At 46.9% G+C, this 18,202-nt stretch overlaps 1 protein-coding gene across 2 annotated transcripts; it reads left to right on the top strand.

Moving 5' to 3' along the window:
- The first annotated feature begins 14,465 nt into the window (after positions 1-14,465).
- Positions 14,466-17,159, top strand: MRFAP1 (Morf4 family associated protein 1). Of its 2 annotated transcripts, XM_054484750.2 has the most exons (3): positions 14,466-15,141; positions 15,261-15,691; positions 16,163-17,159. In XM_054484750.2, the coding sequence occupies exon 2, from the start codon at positions 15,296-15,298 to the stop codon at positions 15,677-15,679; it is 384 nt and encodes a 127-aa protein (XP_054340725.1). In that variant the 5' UTR covers positions 14,466-15,141; positions 15,261-15,295; the 3' UTR covers positions 15,680-15,691; positions 16,163-17,159. The 2 variants fall into 2 exon arrangements, with proteins under 2 accessions (XP_054340725.1, XP_054340724.1); XM_054484749.2 differs by having other exon boundaries at positions 14,616-15,691.
- The last annotated feature ends 1,043 nt before the right edge of the window (positions 17,160-18,202 follow it).

The raw sequence follows: 18,202 nt of genomic DNA, 5'->3' as shown, positions 1-18,202 counted from the left end.
ACAGGGTTTCACCATGTTGGCCAGGCTGATCTGGAACTCCTGACCTCAGGTGATCTGCCTGCCTCGGCTTCCCAGAGTGCCAGGATTAACAGGCGTGAGCCAATGTGCCCGGCCTAAACTGTTTTAAAGAGTAAACTGTGAGATGTAGGAAATTATATGGTCCTCTAGGGCTGAAGGAAAGCACCCAAAAAGGACCAGCTTGGAAGGAGACAGACCTCTTTGGACATCATGCAGTTTGGCCACCAGACAGCAAAGACATTCTTTGGTTTGGCCAGGCAGGAGCTGGGCTGGAGTTGCTGACCAAGCAAAAGGCCACCCCTGTGAGGTGGGGTCAGGTAAGCAGCCACCAGAGGCATGGATGTGCAGTGGGAAGTTGAGGCACAAGGAGTGAGGCAGGAGCCCTTTAGAGCATGTGGGCTGCATGGGGCTTGGTTTCTGTGTCAAGAAGACTATGGAGGCTGGGCACAGTGGTTCAGGCCTTAATCCCAGCACTTTGGGAGGCCAAAACTACAGGATCACTGGAGGTCAGTAGTTCAAGACCAGGCTGGCCAACATGGTGAAACCCCATCTCTACTAAAAATACAAAGTTAGCCGGGCGTGGTGGCGTGCACCCACCTCATCCTCCCAAAGTGCTGGGATTATAGGCTCGAGCCACTGTGAATGGCCTGTTTTTTTTGTTTGTTTGTTTGTTTTTTACAAACAACCACCACTAAACTCCCAATAAACTATGTTGCTCACTGATAATCCCAATAAAAACCCCAACAGGTTTATTGTGGAATTTGACAGGATGATTCTGAAGTGCACTGGGGCTAGGTGCAGTGGTTCGTGCCTATAATCCCAGCACTTTGGGAGGCAGAGGTGGGTGGATCACTAGAGGCCAGGAGTTCGAGACCAGGCTGGCCAACATAGTGAAACCCCCTCTCTAAAAAAATACAAAAATTAGCCGGGTTTGGTGCAGACGACTGTAATCCCAGCACTTTGGGAGGCCGAGGCAGGCTGATCACCTAAGGTCAGGAGTTCGAGACCAGCCTGACCAACATGGAGAAACCCCATCTCTACTAAACATACAAAATTAGCCGGGCATGGTGGTGGGCACCTGTAATCCCAGCTACCCGGGAGGCTGAGGCAGGAGAATCTCTTGAACCCAGGAGGCGGAGATTGCGGTGAGCCGAGATCGTGCCACTGCACTCCAGCCTGGGCAACAAGAGCGAAACTCTGTCTCAAAAAAAAAAAAAAAAAACACACACAAAAGTGCACATCTTCATCCGTTTGGGCTGCTGTCATAGAATACCATACACTTTGGGAGGCCGAGGTGGGCGGATCACGAGGTCAGGAGATCGAGACCACGGTGAAACCCCGTCTCTACTAAAAATACAAAAAATTAGCCGGGTGCAGTGGCAGGTGCCTGTAATCCCAGCTACTCGGAAGGCTGAGGCAGGAGAATGGCATGAACCCGGGAAGCAGAGCTTGCAGTGAGCCGAGATTGCGCCACTGCACTCCAGCCTGGGCGACAGAGCAAGACTCCATCTCAAAAAAAAAAAAAAAGAAAAGAAAAAAGCCGGGCGCGGTGGCTCATGTCTGTAATCCCAGCACTTTGGGAGGCCGAGGTGGGTGGATCACGAGGTCAGGAGATCGAGACCATCCTGGCTAACATGGTGAAACCCCGTCTGTACTAAAAATACAAAAAAAATTAGCCGGGCGTGGCAGACGCCTGTAGTCCCAGCTACCCGGGAGGCTGAGGCAGGAGAATGGCGTGAACCCGGGAGGCGGAGCTTGCAGTGAGCCAAGATCGTGCCACTGCACCTCAGCCTGGGCGACAGAGCGAGACTTCGTCACCAAAAAAAAAAAGAAAAAAGAAAAAAATACCGTATACTCGTATACTGAGTGGCTTATCAACAGGAATTTATTTCTCCCAATTCTGGATGCTGGGAGTCCAAGGTGCCAGCAGATTCGGTGTCTGGGGAGGGCCTGTTTCCTGGTTTACAGATGGTGCCGTCTTGCTCCGTCCTCACATGGCAGAAGGGGCAAGGCAGCTCTCTGAGCTCCGTTTCTAGGAGGGTGCTAATATAACAGTACTCAGTCTACCTCAAAGAAAAATTTTGTTTGCTTAAATATAATTGCAGCTTTGCTTAAGCTTACAGACTATTCATTAAAAACAGCCTCAGGGAAAGAGGACCTTCAGCAGAGATAAGAGAGAAGTGCACTGACCAGCAATCCTGGAAGCTGCTAGCCACAGGTTTCCACCCACCAAACAAGAATAGTTGGGCTGAGGTCAAGGCAGGAGGATCACGTAAGTCCAAAAGTTTGAGACCAGCCTGGGCAAAATAGGGAGACCCCGTCTCTACAAATAGTAACAAAATTTAACTAGGTGTGGCACACGCCTGCAGTCCCTGCTACTCAGGAGGCTGAGGTGGAAGGATCCCCTGAGCCAGGGAAGTCAAGGCGGCAATGAGCCATGCCTGGTCAACAGAGTGAGACTGTCCAAAAAAAAAAAACAAAACTAAGACCAGCCTGGCTGGCCTGGTGCAGCCAGCACTTTGCGGGTCTGAAGGGGACAGATCACTTGAGCCCAGGAGTTGGAGACCAGCCTGGGCAATGTGGTAAAACCCAATCCCTAAAAAAAATTTTAAAATCAGCCAGGTGTGATGGTGCCTGCCTTCAGTCCCAGCTACTCTAGAGGGTGAGGTGGGAGGATCACCTGAACCTGGGGAGGTCAAGGCTGCGATAAGCCATGATCATGCTACTGCACTCCAGCCTGGGCAACAGAATGAAACCCTGTCTCCAAAAAAAAAAAAAAAATAGCTGCACCTGCAAAAGGTCACAAGACATCCCCCCAAGACAGCAATCATAACTACCTGCCTGAGACTGCGCACGTAGCTGCTGTTCCACAAGAATGCTTTGATCATCATTTGCACTTCCTCAGATTTCCCTTAAAAACGTCCATCTGGAGACACAACTTGGAGAGGTGATCTTTGAACACAAGAGTTCACTGCCCCCGCCCCCAACTCCCAAGTTCCTGGCTTCTCGAATAAAGCTACCTTTCCTTTTACCAAAACTTGTCTCTCGCATGTCGGCGAGTGAGTGGCCTGAACCCGAGTTCAGTTACACTAATTTCCATAACCTAATCACCTCCCAACATCCCCACCTCCTAATACCATCACCTGGGGGATTAGGGTTCAGCATATGAATTCAGGGGGACAAAAACATTCAGACCAGAGCAAACAAAGAGCTCCGAAGCTGGACCGCGCACATGGAAGCTGATAGAAGAGAGATGGGGCCAGGCGTGGTGGCTCACGCCTGTAATCCCAGCACTTTGGGAGGTCGAGATGGGCGGATCATCTGAGGTCGGGAGTTCGAGACTAGCCTGACCAACATGGAGAAATCCCGTCTCTACTAAAAATACAAAATTAGCCAGGTGTGGTGGTGCATGCCTGTAATCCCAGGTACTCAGGAAGGCTGAGGCAGGAGAATCGCTTGAACCCAGGAGGCGGAGGTTGCGATGAGCCAAGATCACGCCACTGCACTCTAGCCTGGGCAACAAGAGCAAAACTCGGTCTCAAAAAAAAAAAAAAGAGCGAGATGGGGTACCTCATGGTGAGGAAGAATGTTGCATGGCAGAGGTGCTGTGACAACTGCTCGCTCACTTGGAACAAAAAGAAACTTGACCCTCCCTCGCATCGTACACAGACAGCCCCCAGCTGAAACCCCAGCGGTCAATACACATGTAAAAAGATGGTCAGCCTCCTTAGCAATCAGGTCTGTGCAAATAAAACCACAGTAAGACACTGTTTCACATCTGCCGTGTTTTCTATTTAAAAGATTAAAAATATGGGCCATTTTTTTGTGGGCAATCATGGAAACTCTCTCAGACTTCTAATGTGAGAGTAAACAGAAGGAGCAAACTTAAGAAAATAGTTCCATGTTATCTTCTAAAGTTAAAGATATGCATGCTCTAGACCCAGCAATTCTGTTCTAGGTATGTAAGCTAGAAAATCATGTTCAGCCAGGCACGGTGGCTCATGCCTGTAATCCCAGCACTTTGGGAGGCCAAGGCGGGCAGATCACTTGAGGGAGGTCAGGAGTTTAAGACTAGCCTGGGCCAACATGGTGAAACCCCATCTCTACTAAACAAAAAAAAAAAAAAAAAAAAAGGCCGGGCGCGGTGGCTCACGCCTGTAATCCCAGCACTTTGGGAGGCCAAGGTGGGCAGATCATGAGGTCAGGAGATCGAGACCATCCTGGCTAACACGGTGAAACCCCGTCTCTACTAAAAATACAAAAAATTAGCCGGGCGTGGTGGCGGGCGCCTATAGTCCCAGCTACTCGGCATGCTGAGGCAGGAGAATGGCATGAACCCGGGAGGCGGAGCTTGCAGTAAGCCGAGATCATGCCACTACACTCCAGCCTGGGCGAAAGAGTAAGACTCTGTCTCAAAAAATAAATAAATAAATAAATAAATAAATAAATAAATAAATAAATAAAATAAAATAAAATAAAAAATTGGCCGGGTGTAATGGTGCATGCCTGTAGCCCCAGCTACTCGGGAAGCTGAGGCAAGAGAACTGCTTGAACCTGGGAGGCAGAGGTTGCAGTGAGCCGAGAGAGAACGCACCACGGCACTCCAGCTTGGGCGACAGAGTGAGACTGCATCTCAAAAAAGAAAAGAAAAGAATCATGTTCGTGTGCGCAAGAATATGTAAGACTGTTCAGTGGCATTGTTCATGATAGCTGTAAATTAAAACCATTCATAGGCCCCTTACCAGTGCTTGGATAGAGGCTGGTTTATTTGTACAAGAGAATACTATAGAGCAGCAGGTCTCAAAGTGCGGCCCCCACACCAGTAGTGCCAGCATCACCTGGGGAGTTGTTAGAAACACAAAGTCTCAGGCCTTATCCCAGATCAAATAAATCAGAAACTCTAGGGATGGGCCCTGGAACATGTGTTTTAACAAGTTTCCTGGGTTTTTCTGATGCACACTCAATTTTAACACTCACCGCCATAGAGCAATCAAAATGAGTGAACTATCCTTACCTGCGTCAACACAGGTGAATCTCAGATAGAGAGACAGAGGTGATAGATAGATGATAGATAGATGATAGACAGATGTTAGATAGATGATAGACGATAGATGATAGATGTTAGATAGACAGATGATAGATAGATGATAGATTATATTGAGCAAAAGCAGCAATATACAAATGAATAACTATGATTCCATTTATATAAAGTTCAAAAGTGGGAAAGACTATACCGTATTCTTTATGATTGCATTCCTAGTGGATAAAACAACAAAGAAAGCGAAGAAATGACTAGCGAAGGCGGGGTACAGTGACTCTGTCCTGTAATTTTAGCACTTTGGGAGGCTAAGGTGACAGATCACTTGAGCCCAGGAGTTCAAGACCAGCCTAAGCAACACGGCAAAACCCCATCTCTACAAAAAAAAAAAAAAAACAACAGGTCGTGGTGGCACATGCCTGTAGTCCCAGCTACTCAGGAGGTTGAAGAAGGAGGATCGCTTGAGCCTGGGAGGTTGACGCTGCAGTGGGCTGAGATCATGCCACTGCACTCCAGACTGGGTGACAGAGAAAGACCCTGTTTCAAAAAAAAAAAAAAAGAAAGAAAGAAGAGAAGCAAAGGGAGGGGAGGGGCAGGGAAGGGCTGAGAAGGGAGGGGAGGGGAGGGGAAGGAAGGGAAGGGAAGGGAAACTAGAAGTCACAAGAGGGGTTACCTCCAGTGGGGCGAGGGAGATCTGGGTTAAGAAGGAACACACCTGGATTTCTAGGTGTGGCATGGTTTTATTTCCAGACTTAGTTGATTGTTAACATGTGAGTTTCTTTAAAATTATTCATAGGTGAAACTATATTGTATACACATATATATATAATGTTTCTACTCATATTTTTCTTATATATATATGATATACATGGTAAATGCACATGTATATATGAGAATATAAACAATGTTATATATATGTTATTGTCACCAAAAAATATTAAAAATATTTAAAAGAAAAATGCAAAAATGTGAAATATATAAATGGAAAAAGATAAAACAAGTCCAAATTCACATCTTATATCTAACAGCTCTTTTTATATAATCCAGACTGTACTTAGCTCAAACTGGCTTAAACAATATAAGGATGTTTTTGGTTGTGGCAGGGCTAGTTAGCTTTCTGCTGGCATCCATTCTTCCCCTCCATGATATAAATGACAGTTTTAGCTGAGAAGTGGCTTCCCAGACAAGGTCCACATTCCCCAGCTTTCCTTACATCCAAAGGGAGCATATGAATCCTCACTAAGGTAATGAAAGAGAATGCCTCTGACCATTCCAACACCCCAGCTAAGATCCCAGACATGTGAGTGAGACCTTTTTGGGGTTTTCAACCATTCCAGGTAGCAGCTCAACCCAGCAGAGTGAGTGACTCTAAGTGATAAACTATACATGAAGCAGAAGAACCAACGAGCTGAGCCCTGCCCAAACTCCTAACCCACAGAATTGTGACAAATGATTGTTATGGTGCTAAGTAAGTACCATAAGATTTGGGCCAGGTGTGGTGGCTCACACCTGTAATCCTAACACTTTGGGAGGCTAATATGAGAGGATCACTTGAGCCCAGGAGTTCAAGACTAGCCTGGGCAACACAGTGGGACCCTGTCTCTTAAAAAAAAAAAAAAAAAATTAGGCAGACATGGTGGTGCACACCTGTAGTCCCAGATGCTCAGGATGCTGAGGTGGGAGGATCACTTGAGCCTGGGAGGTCAAGGCTGCAGTGAGCCATGATCATGCCATTCCACTCCAGCCTGGGCAACAGACTGAGACCTGTCTCAAGAAAAAAAAAGATTTGGGGTGTCATGAACACAGCACTAGATAACTGAAATATATAACTTCTTTGTAAGTCATATTTATCATTACACAATGCTCCTCTTGTTTCATATTTTAACCTTAAATTGTGCTTTATTCCTTAATTTTTATACATTCCTTGTCACTTCATTATAGGTGTGTTTCTTATATATAACACATACCTTGATTTTAGGTTCTTTTTGTTTGTTTTTTTCGTTCTTTTTTTTTTTTTTTTTTTTTGAGACAGAGTCTCACTTTGTTGTCCAGGCTGGAGTACAGTGGCGCCATCTCGGCTCACTGCAAGCTCCACCTCCCGGGTTCATGCCATTCTCCTGCCTCAGTCTCCCAAGTAGCTGGGACTAGAGGCACCTGCCACCACACTCGGCTAATTTTTGGTATTTTTAGTAGAGATGGGGTTTCACCATGTTAGCCAGGATGGTTTCGATCTCCTGACCTCGTGATCTGCCCACCTCGGCCTCCCAAAGTGGTGGGATTACAGGCATGAGCCACTGTGCCCAGCCATGATTGGATTTTGTTAAATATTTGTTCTCTTTTCTATTTATAGTGCATTTTACTTCATTGTTTTCTCTCCTCATTTTCCCTTTTCTTTTCAGTTTTCCAGAGTCCTATTTTATTCTCTTTTTTCTCCTCATTACTTTGAAAGTTCTACTAGTCTTTTCAGTTTTTCTAGTAGTTTTGTTCTGGATTGTTTTTGGCATAATAATTATAAATAAGCCTCTATTTCCTTTCTGGAATAACAAAATAAAATAATCATTATCCTTCACCACCACAAAGATGGCTTTGTTGCCTGCTCTCCTTCCTCTTTCTCCCATAGCAAGATAAAATCTTTGGACCGTGTCTACATTCTCACTCTTCCCATCCATTTATAACTTCAGGCTTTGGTTTTGTCAAGCTATTCAAGTCTCTGGAGAAGCAGCAAAACAGAAAGCGGAGGAAGCATGGCAGTTTACGCACTTCGGGCCCACAGCAAGCAAAGGGCAAAGGAGAGGAAGCCAGTCTGCTTATGACTTCCCTAGGGATGGACATCAGCTATTAGGCTCTTCAGGCTGATATAACAAATTGCCCCAGACTGGATGGCTTAGACAACAAACATTTATTTCTCATCATTCTTGAGCCCAGAAAGTCCAAGGGCAAGGTGCCAGCAGATCTGGAGGCTGGTGAGGACTGTCTTCCTGGTTTGCAAATGGCCATCTTTAAACCGAGTGGTTAATTTGATGAGATCTGCTTACCCTGCTTGCTTTGGGTCACTTGCTTTTTGTTATTTTTTCTCCCTTTTTCCATGAAGCTGAAGGCCACAGTAGCTGAAGTATGCATCACTGAATGCTAAAACTTAAACCTTTGCTGACTACTTTATTTTTTATTTTACTTTTTAAGAAACAGGATCTCACTCTGTTGCCTAGGCTGGAGTGTAGTGGTATGATCATAGCTCACTGAAGCCTCAAACTCCTGAGCTCAAGCAAACCTCCCACCTTGGTCCCCCAAAGTGCTGGGGTTACAGGCATGGGCCACTGCACCTGACCTTCACTGGCTACTTTATAGATAACATTTGTAGGTTGCCATGGTAATGGTTGCTTCGGTTATTTTTCAGGAACTTGGGCCAGCTCCTGTCCAGTTCAAACCAGCTGAGACCACCAACTCTTCAACTGGGCCTGCGCAAGTGCCTGAGAGGTGGCCTTTGGACATCAGAGGGCCCAATACTCCACCCTCAGATCATGCTAACACCACCATTTTCTGTACATATGTCCTTTGAAATGTCATGAACCCTCACTACACTTGTGCAAAATGAACCTGTTACTTCATTTTTTCCCCACTGCCAATCATCTTTCCCCAAGCCTTAAACCACCCCACTTCTCTAACCCATAAATATCCCTAAGCCTTATTTTCAGAGAAGTGGATTCGAGAGCTGTTTTCCCACATCTTCACCTGGTGCCCTTGAGAATAAGTCTCTTTTCTTTTGCAGAACCCATGTCACAGTGATTGATTTACTGCACACGGGCAGAACAGACCTGGACCTGGCCAGTAACAGTCTTCTTATCGTAGCCTCACATGGCGGAAAGTAGAGAGTTAAGACCTCTTGCATCTTTTCTTACAAGGCACTAATCCTTTGATAGGTACCCCACCCTCATGACCAAATCTAACCCTAATCACCACCCAAAGGCCTCATCTCCAAATACCATTTCATTAGTGGTTAGGATTTCAACATAAGAACTTGCAGGGGACACAAACATTCAGTCCATAGCACCAGGCTTCTCCCCATCTCAGGCGGTGGCACAGCTCAGCCCAGTCTGCATCTGCTCCCAGGACCAGCAATGTTGAACAGGTGCCCCTAGTAGGCAAGACAGGTGAGTCCCAAAACTGGGGCTGAGCCCAGGAGGGTTCTTGGCTTTACCCAGAAAAGAATTTCAGGGCAAGCTGGTGGTATTAGCAACTTTTATTGAAGCGGCAGAGTACAGCAGCAGCAGAGGTATCACTCCTTGGCAGAGCAGAGCTGCCCATAGCCAATGTGCCCAGAGTAGCAACTCAGAGGCAGTTCCACAGTCATATTTATACCTACTTTTTTTTTGGGGGGGGCAGACTTTCATTCTGTCACCCAGGCTGGAATGCAGTGGCACAATCTCAGCTCAGTGCAACCTCCACCTCCTGGGTTTAAGCAATTCTCCTGCCTCAGCCTCCCCAGTAGCTGGAATTACAGGCACGTGCCACCACACCCAGCTAATTTTTGTATTTTTAGTAGAGATGGGGTTTCGCCATGCTGGCCAGGCTGGTCTCAAACTCCTGACCTCAGGTGATCCGCCCACCTCGGCCTCCCAAAGTGCTGGAATTACAGGTATGAGCCACCATGCCCGGCCTATACCCACTTTTAATTATGTGCAAATTAAGGGGGGAGATTATGCAGAAATTTCTAGAAATAGGGTGGTAACTTCTGGGTCATAAGGCTGTTGTCATGGGAAGCGGCAGTAATGTCCGGGTGTTGTCAGTGGGCATGTATTCTGTAGAGGTGCTTTTACCTCTTCCCCTGTTTAGCTAGTCCTCAGACTGGTCTGATGTCTGAGCCCTGTCTCCAGAGTCCCGCCTCCTGCCGCCTCACTAGGACTACAGGTGTGCAGGCAGCTCTAATCCTTCCCCAGAGGCCGCCCAGGTGTCCAGGGGCTGTGCTGTCTCTGGGATTCATTAAAGGCCACTCTGTGCCCCAAGCCTCTCACACTGGGCCCTCAGCATCATGTCCCCTCCCAAGAGGGAACAAAACAATCCCTTCTCTGCTCTACTCTGCAGAATTTACAGCTGAGCCATAGGACTGGGAGTTCCAATTCTTCCCCCACGTCGCCCTGCCTTTCATCACTTGGTCCAGGACAAACTGTTCTCCAATTTCCAGCCTGGGGAAAAGCAAGTTCTGCCTCATGGCAACATTTACCAGCTGAAACACCCTGTTTTTGTTTGCACCTGTGTTTGTTCTCAGGCTACAGCTAATGATGCCCTGGGGCTGCCCATAGTCAAACTGGTTTGCAAAACTGCATCTTTGACTTCAACAATTTCCAAAGAATCTCTAAATTTATAAATAATTTACTCAAGAGAAAGAAAAATGAATCCAGACAAACTCTGCAATGCACCAAAGAAATGGAATCTACATAGAGATTGCACTATAGATGACTGAGGCAAAAACAGGAAGCTATTGCAACATTGGGGGAGGCAGGAGTTGGTAGATGTGCATAAAGTCCTGGTCCCAACCTTACAGAATGCTCACTCTTCTCAAGCACACACACAGAGTGTGCTGCAATTGCCCAGGCCGAAATTTTTACAAATTTCAGAGAATCACTATCAAATCGAACTCCATCTCTAATAAGAATACAATTAAGTCAGAGATCAGTAATAGAAGAGCATAAACAGCTCTAATGTGGTTGAAATTTTTAAAACACAGTTTTGGGGGGTTTTTTTTGGTTTTTGGTTTTTTGTTTTTTTGAGACAGAGTTTCGCTCTTGTTGCCCAGGCTGGAGCACAGTGGTATGATCTCGGCTCATTGCAACCCCCACCTCCTGGGTTCAAGCGATTCTCCTGCCTCAATCTCCCAAGTAGCTGGGATTACAGGTGCCCATCACCACGCCTGGCTAATTTTTGTATTTTTAGTAGAGACAGAATTTCGCCATGTTGGCCAAGCTGGCCTCAAACTCCTGTGATCTGCCTGCCTCAGCCTCCCAAAGTGCTGAGATTATGGGCATGAGCCACTGCGCCCGGCCAAAACACAGTTCTAATAATTTATGGATCAAAAAATCATAATTGGAATAAAAGTACACTTAGAACTAAATAATGAAAATACCAATATCAAAAGTTGTGTGATGCAGCTAAAGTCACGCTTGATGTGAATTTAAGATCTTAAATGCTACGTTAGAAAAAAAAGAAACCATTAATGAGTTGAGTTTCACCTAAGAAAATTTTTAAAAAGCACAGAATAAATCAAAGAAAGTAGAAAGGAGATAATAAAGATAAGAACAGAAATTAACGAAAGAGGCTGGGCATGGTGGCTCACTCCTGTAATCCCAACACTTTGGGAGGCCAAGGCGCGCAGATTGCTTGAGGTCAGGAGTTCAAGACCAGCCAGGCCAACATGGCAAAACCCCATCTCTACTAAAAATAAAAAAATTAGCTGGGTGTGGTGGTGGGTGCCTGTAATCCCAGCTACAGGAGGCTGAAGCAGAACTGTTTGAACCCAAGAGGCAGAAGTTGCAGTGAGCCGAGATCACACCACTGCACTTCAACCTGGGCGACAGAGTGAAACTCTGTTTCAAAAAAAAGGAAAAAGAAATTCGAAAGAAATAAATAAAAGAGAAAACAAAGAAATGCTAGCTCATCAGTCCCTGGATGCATGTTGTGCACCTGGCATTTCTGCCCTGCACAAGAACACCTGGAGGAGTAGGGCCCAATCTAACCTCATCCCAGGGAAGAGGTGCTGTTTTTGAACTCATCCACCTTCTGGGAGCCATTTGGTTTTTTGGTGGCTTTATTTCCTCCCATTTAAATAGCAGTTTTAGCAGTTTTGGGTTCACAGCAGAAAGTATAGAGACCTCCCATACAACATCTGTCCCCTACCTGCATACCCTCCCCTTCCCATCAACATCTCCCATACAGTGGTAAGTTGGTTGCAACTGATGCATCCACATTAATGCATCATAATCACCCAAAGTCCTTAGTTTACATAAGTGCTCACTCTTGGTGCTGTACATTCTATGGGTTTGGATGAATGTATAACGACGTGTCTACCGTTATGGTATCATACAGAGTAGTTTCACCACTGCCCTAAAAATCCTGTGGCTCCTCCCCCCACTCATCCCTCCCAATCCACTCAGATCTTTTTACCATCTCCAAAGTTTTACCTTGCCTAGAATGTCATACAGTTGGAATTATACAATATGGAGTCTTTTCAGATTGACTTCACTTATATAATATGCGTTTTAGTTTCCTCCATGTCTTCTCATGGCTTGATGACACATTTCTTTTTAATGCTGATTAATATTCCACTGTCGGGATGTACCACAGTTTTTGTATCCATTCACCTATAGAAGGACATCTAGATTGCTTCCAAGTTTTGCCAACTACAGTTAAAGCTGGTAGACACGTCCACCTGCAGATTTCTGCGTGAGCCTAAGTTTCCAACTCATTTGGATAAATACCAAGGAATGTGATTGCTGGATCCTATTGTAAGAATATGGTTTAGTTTTGTAAGAAACTACCAAACTGTCTTCCAAAATGGCAGTATAATTTTGCATTCCCACGAGCAAGGAATAAAAGTTCCTGTTGATCCAAGTCCTCAATAGCATTTGGTGTTGTAGGTGTTCTGGATTTTGACTATTCTAATATGTGCTTAGTAGTATCTCATTTTTGTTTGAGTCACTTATTTTTATTCATATAAAAAATGTATGAGCTAGCTGTCTCTGATATGTCAAGTGTGAACCCCAAATATCTAAGACATGCATCAGTCAATTAAGCAAGTTTATTTTGCCAAGGTTAAGGACACACATCCATGACATGGCCTCAGGAGGTCCTGACGACATGTGCCCAAGCTGGTTGGGGTACAGCTTGGTTTTATACATTTTAGGGAGACATGGGACATCAATCAATATATGTAAGATGTACATTGGATTGGTCCAGACAGGCCAGACAACTTGAAGCAGGGCAGGGGCTTTCAGTTAATAGGTAGATAAGAGACAAACAGTTGCATTCTTTTGAGTTTCTGATTGGCCTTTCCAAAGGAGGCAGTCAGAGATGCATCTATCTCAGTGAGCAGACGGGTGGCTCTGAGTTCTGTCATTTGTCCACAAGGAATTTCCTTGTGAGGGAGGTATGTAGCTTTTTAATCTTAGTAGCCATCTTTTTTAGGAATAGAATGGGAGGCAGGTTTGCCTGACGCAGTTCCCAGCTTGACTTTCCCCTTTGGTTTAGTGATTTTGGGGTCCCAAGATTTATTTTCCTTTCACACAAGTAAGCCCAAAAGTTGGGTTTTTACAAGAGCAACCAAAATATTAAGAACCTGAGAAAAGTCAAAACAAAACATATACTTACGTTTCTCTGAACCCTTAATTCTGCTATAGTCAAAACTGTGATGTGTCCCTTTAACTGGAAAATGGAAGCCAAATCCACGGGATTTATGTAAGCTGGATTTCTGAAAAGTTTATTGATGTTTGGGAATGGGACAACAAGCTAGGAAATTAACGTATCTCTCCTCATTCTGTGTTGAGTGGATGTTAAGGCAAATTTACCAATATGCGCCAAGCTCTGCCCAGGGCGTTAGGGCATTAGGGCCACAGAGCTAAGACCCCAAAGAGCCCAGGATCCAGTGGAAGGGCTCAGAGGCTGTGGACAGCACCTTGCACCACACACTGAATGTGGGTCTGCTGGGGCCTCAGGACCGAGCAGCCAGGCTCCACCTTGGGGTGTGGGGAGGCCGGTTTGGTGAAAAGACACCCAGACCCTTCTGACTGTCATCCAAGGAAGAAGGAAAACTACTCTTTAAAAAGGCAGAAGGGGCCAGGCGCGCGGCTCATGCCTGTAATCTCTGCACTTTGGGAGGTCCGAAGTGGAAGGATCACTTGAGGCCAGAAGATCAAGGCTGCAGTGAGCCATGATCCCACCACTGGACTCCAGCCTGGGCGACAGAGCGAGACCCTGCCTCCAAAAAAAAAAAAAAAAAAAAAAAACTTTTTACATAATAATAAGTAAGTAAGGCCCACCGCGGTGGCTCACGCCTGTAATCCCAGCACTTTGGGAAGCCGAGGTGGGTGGATCACGAGGTCAGGAGATCGAGACCATCCTGGCTAACACGGTGAAACCCCGTCTCTACTAAAAATACAAAAAATTAGCCGGGTGCGGTGGCGAGTGCCTGTAGTCCCAGCTACTCGGGAGGCTGAGGCAGGAGAATGGCGTGAACCCGGGAGGCGGAGTTTGCAGTGAGCCGAGCTCGCGCCACTGCACTCCAGCCTGGGCGACACAGGCTCAAAAAAAAAAAAAAAGTAAATAAAACTGCTGAGGGGACTCAGGTCCCCCCTGCGTGAAAGCAAGGGGCTTTAAGCGTCCACCTGGGGTCGCTGCATTATCACGTAGGCTCCTCCTCTTCTAGTGTGGAAGGCCCTTTTTAATTTTCATTTATATGTTATTTATTTATTTTGTGATGGAGTCGCACTCTGATGCACAGGCCGGAGAGCAGTGGCGCGATATGGGCTCACTGCAACTTCCGCCTCCCGTTTTCAAACGTTTGTCTCAGCCTCCCAAGCAGCTGGGATTACACGCGTGCAACACAACGCCCGGCTAATTTTTGTATTTTTGGTAGAGACGGGGTCTCGACATGTTGGCCAGGCGGGTCTCGAATTCCTGACCTCAAGCCATCCATCCACCTCGCCTCCCAACGTGCTGAGATTACAGGCGTGAGCCACCGCGCCTGGGAAGTGTGGGAGGCCTTTTTTAAAAATGTAAACTCGCGTGCTCAAGAAGCCCTCTAGGAGGGAAACACCCAGAAGAGGCCACCCTCCAAACACACGGTAAAACAGGGATGACGCACAGAGGTAACGGGAAACGAGGAACGAGCGAGACCGTGCCGTCTCGTACCTGCGCGTGCCTGCGTGCGCATCCGTGCGGTCGCGACGGCGCCGCCAGCGCCTCTCTTCTAGACGTGCGCGTGCCCGCAGCTCGCCCCCCTGACCGTAAACAGGCCTGGCTGTGTCGTGAAAGGGGCCGTAACGCGCAGAGCGCTGGTTGACGGCCGGGACTCCATTTTGTTCGCCGTTACTCTGCGCGTAAGTCGCTTCTCCGTGGCTTCTCTGAGAAGAAAAGTTGAAAAAGGGTAAAAGTTTTCAGGAATATTCGGGCTCTCTGTTGCTAAGCATAGCGAGTGTCGGTTTTCTCTCTCCAACAGACATCGCTATTGCGGTTCCGAGGCAGTGGGAAGAGATGCGGCCCCTGGACATCGTCGAGCTGGCGGAACCGGAGGAAGTGGAGGTGCTGGAGCCCGAGGAGGATTTCGAGCAGTTTCTGCTCCCGGTCATCAACGAGATGCGCGAGGACATCGCGTCGCTGACGCGCGAGCACGGGCGGGCGTACCTGCGGAACCGGAGCAAGCTGTGGGAGATGGACAATATGCTCATCCAGATCAAAACGCAGGTGGAGGCCTCGGAGGAGAGCGCCCTCAACCACCTCCAGAACCCGGGCGACGCGGCCGAGGGCCGGGCGGCCAAGAGGTGCGAGAAGGCCGAGGAGAAGGCCAAGGAGATCGCGAAGATGGCAGAGATGCTGGTGGAGCTGGTCCGGCGGATAGAGAAGAGCGAGTCGTCGTGAGCGCGGTCGGCGGTAAGTCGGGCACCCGCGCCAGGCCGAGGAGCGGCCCCAGCTTGGCCGCTCTTCGAGAGCGATGATTTCATCAAGATGCAGCGGGATCGGGGGTGGGGCGGGAGAATAAAGGCGTGCTCGGGTCAGGGCGGATCTGGGCCCCGTCTTCGTGTTTTGTTTTTTGACGGTGGCGGCCTGGGATAATCAGAGTGGCCGGGTTTGGGCGTGATGCGTGTTCAGTGGAAGGATCATAAATCTCAGAGTCGCCAAGGAAACAGAACCGGACAAGGTCCCGGGCCATCCAGCAAGCGGGGGTGGAAATAGAGGATTTTCGGGGAAGACGTTGGACAAGTCAACGTTGCTAGAGACTGGAGTGAGTCAGGTGGTGGCCAGAAGAGGCGGCGTCCTGCACGGTGGCGTTCGTGAGGGTTTGGGGGTCGTTGTGCCCGGGATTAATCTCTCAATGATGAATTTCTTCCCATTGTGCTTTAGGTTTACAGCCAATGGATTCTGGTCAACTGGTGGAGATTGGCTGACACCTGGAGAAGCCGAAACCAGAGAGCCTTTTGTTTTCTCTTTTTTCCTCTGTCTATGCTCTGTCTCACTTAACACTACGTTTTCTGCTGTGGTCTGTGGTTGATGACCTCAATATGAGTTTCGATTGTTACGTGTTTTTGTTTGGGAAGTAATTTTGTTTGAAAATGCTCTCACATACAGGAATTAGGGCCTAGATTGTAAGCTCTTGCAGCAGTCACATTTGTTCCCGGGCTTTGGTTGTTATTTCTAAATTTTTGAGGTGCTTTGCTCTTTCTTGTGTGACCTGATAGCTCCCTGGAACTTTGGGTCTGTGTGTGACACGTGAGACTCACAGTTGGAGTTCTCCAGCTCTGGAGGTGCTGAAGGAGCTGCATTAATTCTGGAAGACGACTTCATGCAGCAACTACTGAAGAAAGGACCAGACTTCAACGGGGAGTGCGGATGGGCCGACCTGGCTGAGACTCGTGAATCTGGAGAAGAGCTGGAGAATGGATAGTACTGTCTGTATTTGGAGACTTTAATTTCTGTGTGAGACCAAAGGAGGAGAGATGTATTTTGTTCAAAATTTAAATTTTTTGTGGTACACTATCTTATGTAACCTGTCTGGTGAGTTTGTTTGGACAACCTAACTCAGCTTTATTTGACATGGAACCTAAAATAGAAGATAAGATCTTGATATTCTGTACAAGTTGATGTAATACCCTGATGCGTTTTAGAGGACTTGGCATAAAATGAAAGATTTGCAAAGGCCCTTGAGGGGCTCGGGGATGAGAGTATGGAACTGTCTGCATTGGACCCTAAACTGGACTGGAAGAGGCATCTTCAAGGTTCATACGTTGTCCAGCTATAAGTTCATTTGAGTAGCAGACCTAACAAATATTTGAGGTCAAAACCCTACCATGTTAAAACAAAAAACTTACCATGTTAATAAAAGTATTCATTTGCTTGAAAAGATGAAAGACCTAAAAGGTTATTGAGAAATGTTACTCCTTTAAGAAGGAAATCTGCTGTCTCCCAGATTGTTCTCACTTTCCAATGGAGGGTGAACGTCTTAACGGTTTCTGAGGCTCTTAGCCTCTAATCAAAGGGAAGCTTTATCTCTGTCTGCTGTTGGGAACCGGGTGAGGAAAAAACACACTTGGTTCTTAGTGTGGGAAGAAACCACATGTAATCCTGTGGTCCAGGCCTCTGCCTTCAGAGAGCCAAAGCACCTTCAGTCTTTCCAATTGGAACATTTTTTTCTAGGCCTTGCACTGGGAATATAGCGATTACAGTTGCAGGGTGAGGGATGACATAGAGGAGATGTGATACCTCACCCTCCTTCCAGATTGAAGCCTTTCTCCGCCAGCTGCTAGAAGTGTTGCTGACAAACACCCCTCAGCTGGTTAGCCCTCTGGGAAGTGCCTTTTCAGAGGAGAGCTGCGTTAGCCAAAGTCATGCCCTTTTTCCTGGGTAGCCTACATCTAGTGACTAATGGGCTGGAAATCTCAGGTTGCTATTTCTCTTACCCCAATTTGGGACAATTTTAAGGGACATGGTGGCTTCTGAGCTTGTGGGGTCTGCTGAGGCTTTTGTTAGGATTGCACCACACAGCCCACTCCTCCCCTGTCCCAGCCTTGCATTCCTTCTCTTCCACAAGTGTTAATCCCTAAAAAACATGCATCTAGTTTTCATCTTGGAGTCCACTTTCTGGGCAACCTAGTTGGCAGAAATCAAACAAAGCCATGTGTCCCAAGCACTAATAAAGATAGCATGTCCCAGGAGAACACTGAGGGGGAGGTCTAGGAAAGCTTTCCAGAGCATGTAACTCTTTCAGAGCTTGGCCTTGAAAGAGGAGCACAGCTTCCGAGGTCAGGAAGAGCAGGAGAGGCATGCTAGGCCCAGGAAACAAAATGGAAGATGACGTTCAAGGTTTTCTGTGTGAGTTCCACACAGAGAAGGGAGAAATGTGTAGGATGGAATTATGAACTGGAAAACAACCACCAAAACTACATT

This window comes from Pongo pygmaeus, chromosome 3 (genome assembly GCF_028885625.2).
Source record: "Pongo pygmaeus isolate AG05252 chromosome 3, NHGRI_mPonPyg2-v2.0_pri, whole genome shotgun sequence".
NCBI classification, from domain to species: domain Eukaryota; kingdom Metazoa; phylum Chordata; class Mammalia; order Primates; family Hominidae; genus Pongo; species Pongo pygmaeus.
Note: the sequence above shows the minus strand (reverse complement) of the source record. Positions and strands in the feature narration are given on the sequence as shown.